At 40.7% G+C, this 7,431-nt stretch overlaps 1 protein-coding gene across 1 annotated transcript in view; it reads right to left on the bottom strand.

Annotated features, from left to right (window-relative positions):
- Window positions 1-2,179: 2,179 nt before the first annotated feature.
- Window positions 2,180-7,431, bottom strand: part of FASN (fatty acid synthase) — a gene marked incomplete in the record, with an annotated part of 66,339 nt that continues 61,087 nt past the window's right edge. The window contains 3 exon segments of the mRNA XM_072403382.1: window positions 2,180-4,827; window positions 6,597-6,848; window positions 6,933-7,031. Of these exon segments, the coding sequence (XP_072259483.1) occupies window positions 4,690-4,827; window positions 6,597-6,848; window positions 6,933-7,031 (489 nt within the window).

Below are 7,431 nucleotides of genomic sequence, written 5' to 3'. Positions count from 1 at the left end.
AGCGCCAACATATTATGCAGCGCTGTACAATCAATAGGGGTTGCAAATGACAGACAGATACAGACACAGGAGGAGGAGAGGACCCTGTCCTGAAGAGCTTGCAATCTAAGATTTACTAAAGACATTTTAACTATTACAAATTTACTTTGCAGAAAATACCTATTCATGTACAGGGAAATCCTAAAAATAAAAAACAAGATTTTTGCTTGCACAATTGCTTGCATGATTAGCAGGTTGAAGTCAGCAGATCTCATTTACTAAACTAGGTAACATGATTCTTGCAGTGGGATCATTTACTTTGCTATGTGAACAGCCAACATTATTTTTGTCAATCAGCCCCTATGGCTTAAATGATGATTGTACTCCTATACTGATATCATTCATTTCATAGCACTCAGATAAAATTTAGACCACTGACCCAGATACATATTACCCCTAATAGTGGAGCCTGGCGCTGCCTTTATCATATTGCAGCTAAAAATCTTTCCGCCAGCTGTACCAATGCAATCACTCCTTACACTTATATAGACCTGTTAACCAATATAGTTGATGCACCCATAGAAGTCTATGGGGAGCCACTTCATCTTCTCCTCTGTTAATGCTTGGATGAAGACTTTATAGTTCTCTTGGTGGAATTCCAACAACTTCTGGCTGAAAAAATTTCCCCCATGAGTCATAGACTTGTCTCATTATATTGTTTTGGAATTTTCATATTTTTTTCTGCAAAGGACACCGGAGTAATAATAAGTTCTCTGAACCATGGTCCACATGCTTATGGAAGTTTCAACCATATCCAGGTAGTCCTCGGGTTACATACGAGATAGGGACTGTAGGTTTGTTCTTAAGTTGAATTCGTATGTAAGTCGGAACAGATACATTATTTTAATAAATGCAATTAGGACAGATGTTTGTCTCAACATATTATTAGGCAGCATGGTGTCAGTTATTGTATAAAATCTTCACTGTGAGTTAATCACAAAGCAGAAAAACAGACATTCATTACCTTCTGGAGCAAGCTGTGCTTTCATATGCAAAAAGAAACAACTGCAGAGTTTGTCTTGGTGATTAAAGGGTTACAAGAGGCTGCAGAAAGAGCTCAGTCCTTAAGATCACCCACAACCTCAGCTGTATTTAGCAAAAGATTTCTTCTGCAAGTCATACAAACCGCCCCCTTCAAGTCTTCCTCCTGCACACAGCAAGCAGGGAAGCCCCGTTCTTATCTAGGAGGTGTCTGTATGTTGGATGTCCTTAACCTGGGGACTACCTGTAATGGAAATAGGTGTTTAGCAATGGACTGAAAATGCCAGGAATCCCTTCCATGCCCAATAACGTCTGCTGATCTATTTACTTTATATCCCAAAGCAGAGTTTCTCAAAACTTTTTACACAGGAGAACACCTTGAAATAACTTTCAGGTCTTCAGGGAACCTCGGCTATATTTACTAAATCCACAGCTCACAGTACATTAGCTTACTGGTCATTGGGAAGAATTCCTCTTACATTGCTGGCTAGTGGTAAGGCTGCCACCATTACACATAGCCAAAAAGACCATTGGGTTCCGGCAAAAGCAACAAACGCCTAATTCTTAAGGGAAGGAGGAGGGAACCTGTTGGTTTTATGAAACCCTGGTCCTAAAGGTTGGGGGAGAGTTTATTGCATGACCCAAGCTTTTACGTATCTATCAGTTCCATTTGAGCCTGGGGTCTTCCTTTGCATCACAATGGTTTCAGATGTAAAATTTATTGCAAATCTCTCCTGATCCGCTTGGTTGATGCTGCAAAAGCATGCACCCCTGCATTTGGCATTAGCCCTCTGGTTGCACCAAATTGAAGTCATCAAACTCCAGATAATGGAGGATCTCATTGCTACCCCGAGGGGTGAAGAAGAAGACACCAAAGGTGGTTTTATTGGTCATTGTTCTTTAATTCTACAGATTATTTGGCAGCTTTTGTTTCAGATTCATCTCTGTGAGAATGGTATTGGGAATATTTAATTCTCTTTAGTGCTATGCTACAACACCACTCACCTAGTTCCTTTTCTTCCATATAAATCCTCATTATGTGTTTTCTCAGTTCTTCCAAGGTTTGCATTTAAATTGCCTTTTTTATATTATAATTTAAAAAAAAAATATATAATATTTATTTTTCTAATAAAAGAAAAAAAAGGACAAGAGGCAAATATAGCATTTCTTTTCTTTATTTTTAATAATGTGAGAGTGCAACATACACAAGACTGTCTCAAAGCAGCACTATTTAACAGGAGCAAGAAAATAAATTTATGCAAAAAAAAAAAACCTCACAATTATTTATTCTTTACTAAAATATAGACCTAGGTAAGACTTGTCCTGCTGCGATCAACAGAGTGAGGCTCCCACAGGTCCTTCATCTGACTCATGAACGGAGCCTGCTGATAACATTGCTGTAGCTTTATATTGGCTTTCAGCAAGCTTAAATCAATTCTAAATTATAATATAAAAGTTATTTGATGCTCCATTCAGATTTCAATCCAGCAGTCCCAGATTGGAGCTACAAGGTGGTTTAGGTGGTTGAGGGTTGTCAAATGCAATATAATGTTTGCAGTGTCGGAAACTTTTTCTACAATTCTTCAGCAAATTCTGAACCAAAAAAAATAGTTGTTTTGGAAGAGTTGCTCTTTAGGTTGCCGTTTAGCACAACTCACTAAATGGTGGAATAAGACCGATGCCAAGCTCCGTTCCTAGCAGCCAATTAAACCCGTGGTCACCTCATTTATTCTCTGTGTCATAAGTGCAGCAGATCTTTATGTCCTTCAAGGAAAGTGTCATTGTCGACACACTTTTTTTTTCTGCAGAAGGTTACACACCCCAGAAAAGTCATCTCCTGTTACTAGCTACCTAAACTCCGGAGACTCGCATTGTGCACCCGAATTGTGCACTGCTAGCATCTCCTGTAGAGAAAAGAAAAATGGAATGTCCCAAAAATATAAACTATGTTAATAAGTGCTATATGTTGTAACAGAAATGCGTCTTGTAGACAATAGACTTTTGATTTTTCCAGTTTCTTTTTTTTTTTAAGTCTAATGAACAGGTAGAGGCTAAAAGTGTCCAATAGCCAACACACAATGGCAGCCGTATTATGGCCGACCTTAGTGTCAGCATGGGGCCTTGATGGGCAGCCGCTTTTTATAGAAGGATCTCAATGCCTTTTGTTGGATCTGCTCGAGGCAGCATTATCAGTAGGGGGATAGGTAACAGTAGGTAACCATTTAATTTAGTTATAAATGTCACAAACCAATAAACATTTATTTAAATAGTCTTAGTATAAGTACTGCAATCTGTCTTTATTTTGCATCCTGTATTGCATCTCCATGGCATTACACAGATCCAATGTCAACCCAATAATGGCAGCTTGCCAGTGACCAACTTCTATTGCTAAACTAGAGAGAAGAAAAATAAGGTCACCGAATTGACTTGGCTGTTTGGAAGGGGTATTTAGATAAAGAAGAGTCGGACAGGATCAAAAATTATTTTGCAGGTAACATATCAGCCTTGACATCAGTTGCAATCTGGACCTTCTTCCATCCTCTCCCATTTGTAGTCCAGCAGAGAATGAGATTGCTGCTCGTGGGTTTGGACCAGATTGCACTTGGTTAGAACTGCCTCCTAAATTACGATAACCAATTTTATAGTATTTTATTTAATAAGTGCATAGGGACCTATATTTTAGGAGTTTTGCAGCTTAGCTGCCCAGACCAAACCAAGCAGGGTCAATAGGCTTCAGTAACTTGGCAATCTAGTTTTATATTTGAGATCTTGGAACATGCTTAGTTACATATTCCTAGTTCCCTACTATAAAGTAAATTAATGTTGTTGTGGCAGCATGAATTTTTCAGGCGTATTGTGGTCAAAAAGGGGGTAGAAGGGCAATGAACAATTTGCGAAAGCAATAATTAATAGCAGCCAATCAACTTTTATCTTTAGGAGTACTTTAAACCCAAATAGGGTTGGGCCACGTCAGCTATAAATATAAATATATCCTATTGATCCCAAGCAAGAAAAAAAGATTTACCATGTGTCCCCCTGTACCCCTAGGAGGCATTTAAAAAGAAGGGTTGCTTCTCTAAAAAGCGTTCAGTTTCCTCTACTAAACGCATTTATCTGTGAAACAGTGCACTGGCGAAATCCAACATAAAATAAATACTTAACATTAAGATTAAAAAAAAATTACAGAAAAGAAAAAAAATTACACTCACACTGAGAATAAGACCAAAGTGGAGTCTATGTAATGGAGCTCCACCTGGCCTTTGGACCTGTCGGCCTCTTCACAGGCAGACCGCAGCCTCAGAGATCCGACGGCATTTGTTTCAACATGGAAGTGCGAGGTTTGCTAAGTGCTAACTTCTTGGCTTTGGAATACTGATAACGACATGCTACAAAAATGAACTCTACTCTGTGTAGAAGACACGGAAGTCTTCTTCTGTATTCGTACAACATCGACATTGGGAGGTATAGAAGGTAGAAGGAATGGGGGTCTCCAAGGTCTGCTGGAAATGCCATTATGGCACTGGGCAGTGGAGTCCCAGCTATGGTTCGCTGATGTCTGTTATGGAAAGTTTCATGTTTTGTCCAGTTCGTTAGGAAGTCATTTTGTCCTCGGCCAGAGTGAAGCCAAAGTCAACTTTGTAAGGAGACAATAGCTTAGGGGGTTGATGTTTACCCTTCGCGGACACTGGTACGGGGTTCTGCAAGGGAACTGTGAATGATGTTGGTAATGGAGTCAACTCCATCTCCTTCCAAAAATGTGCGATGATCACCCTCAATAACGTGGACAGACACTTTCCCATCGCACACCTGTTGAAGAAAAAGAAAAGTTAGGATGACTGAAGACTGAACAAGTGAAACAACATTAGGTTCAAAAGTACAATCCAATCAGGCTTGAGATTTTCTGCTCAATATATCAGTTTCGCCTCTCAACCCCTTTTGCTGGCCACCTGCTGATCTGAGGACCCGTTTGTGATGCAGAAGATAAATTCTTGGACAAACCCACTGTAGGGTTCAATATGAAGAAAAGGAAGATCCCACATTGACCTGGTCCAGTGCAACTTCATAAAAGTCTCCCAATACCCAAGGCTGCGTTAGTCATAATTAAAAATGGAACATTTGCCCCAGGCCCATATCAAGACCCCCCAACCAGTCCTGGATACTTAAAGGAATAGCCAACTATGACTATAATTCTGCTGCCTATCATTAAATTTGACCCTCAGTTCAACTGAAAGGGTCTCATTGTCACTTTTAATGAGAAAACTTTACAATGGGATCCATTAAAACTCATCTTTTGTAGTGATGCAGGCACAGTTTGAGCGGAGTCCTGATGCACCAGTTGAAGATATACAGGGGCTTATGTGGGCTGCAGAATTTGGGATTGTTGGGAAAGGGAATGAGGGTCTGGTGGTCATTTAGAAAAATTAGGCTTACTTATGAGATATTTGCCCAACCAATACCAACAATTGACCCTTATACTGTATACGCATGCTTTCTATGCCAGGTGGGATCTCCAAGGAAGCCCCCTCACCTCCTACATACAGGAACATTAGTGCCAGTGCCACTATTTAGATCTAAATCATAAAAGACACGTCCGAGCAAAACAACATAGAAACCAATAACTGCAGAACAGGACAGGAGCCGGTATAACTGTGCAAGACTGGCGGGAGGACTGGGGTTCAGCTTTAAACTTTCCAGTTTGTTCCTAAATGTTCTTTGTCTTTCAGCCCATTATTCCAGGCTGCTTCTCTGCTTCTTTCCTGTAACTGTTTGGTGAATGAAGACGGGCAGTACTGAGACGTTAGGCAAGCACAGAATGTTCTCGGGATGACACCAAGGTTAAAAAGAAAAAAAAAATTGCAGAATGAAATGATTTCTCATCTAACCTTCAAGACCAGAAGATAATAGGGAGCGAAAAAAGGAAAATGGAAAACAAAAGAGCAAGCTGGGAATAGAAACCTGGGCCTATTAGAAGGAGAGAAGACCGACCGGCATAAGGAAGCTTCTGATAAGAGTAAAGAGAGTGCAAGATCTTGTGAGAGGGCAGGAAAATGGTTTAATGACTGCAGATGTAGCCAGACAATGCCGTCATAGACAGCTAGTGACCCTACAAGATATTTGCAGAAACCTGAACAGAGAGAAATATAAAGGTATAGTACCCAGCTGCCATGCCCATTAATTGTCTCCATTACATTCTTAATCATTGATATGTAGCATGAATGTGCACATTAAGCCATAACATTTGATCGGCTCAGGAGGCATGATTTAGAAGATACCGAAGCCATTGGATTACCAGGATAACCCGGAGAGGTTAGTGATGGCACCCTACATATTGAAGTTGTTTGCAACATTTAAAAGGCGATTTCTCATTTGCACTTTGCTCTTCCACATTTTATTTATGGCTGGCTCACACCTTGGGCACATTGGGCTGCATTGGTTATGTGAGGATGGTTGGTTTTGTATTGTGCTAGATTTTCACCTGGTTCATATAATTTATATTCATATTCATTAATGATGATAATGTAGTTTAGCTGGGTGGATGGTGCGTTCTTGTTAAAAACTTTTTTTTCTGAACTCACCTCTGACAACCTGTAGTCTGCTCCAAGCCCCTCTCCATATTCATTCCGTGTCTTGGCCCGGAGGAGGGTAATGTTTCCATGATACTTGTTAACCGGTACATACTGATCTGCCGCTTTCAGCTTATAATAGAAGGAAGAGGCAGCAAAGTGCAAGGCCTCCTTGTTGATAGATTTGTGACTGTGCGTTATGTGGTCCACGGCAGCCTTCACTCTGCCCTCCAAGTCTTTCTGAGGAAGGAGAGTTTCCAGTAGCTGCGGGAAAACAAAGCAAGTAAATACATATCCGTGTTTGTGCTTGGGTTAATTATCCATTGTATCTTAGTGATCATAAATTACCTTATTGTATTCGGTGCCTGTGAACTGCTGGATGAAGGCGCACAAGGCTTCGGTCTCAGCCTCTGCTTCACTTCCTGGAGTTAACTTGGCACGGTAACTCTGAAAAAGACCAATAAGAGCATTGATTTACAATTCTAGGAACAATTCTAAGCTTCATACATGGCGAGTCCAACAGTTCCTGAATCTAACCTTCTGACTGCAAATTCAACATGTTGGAGTTGTTTTCCTGTAGCCCATCTGCAGCTACGTTGACCAAAAAGGCCCAGCCTAAAACTTTTCCCTTGAATAGAGAGAAAATGGAACCAAGCTTTTCCTGGCATGAGGGGCTCCCACAATCCTTGTGCTCAATTTCTGGGTCTACACACCTGCGGTGACCAATATAAAGGGCACCCACCATCTCTGTGCTCAATTCCTGGGTCTACACACCTGCTGTGCCCAATATAAAGGGCGCCCACCATCTTTGTGCTCAATTCTTTGGTCTGCACACTTGCTGTGCCCA

The sequence above is a fragment of the Pyxicephalus adspersus genome, chromosome 3, assembly GCF_032062135.1.
Source record: "Pyxicephalus adspersus chromosome 3, UCB_Pads_2.0, whole genome shotgun sequence".
NCBI classification, from domain to species: Eukaryota; Metazoa; Chordata; class Amphibia; order Anura; family Pyxicephalidae; genus Pyxicephalus; species Pyxicephalus adspersus.
This window is presented reverse-complemented; position numbering and strand designations above follow the sequence as displayed.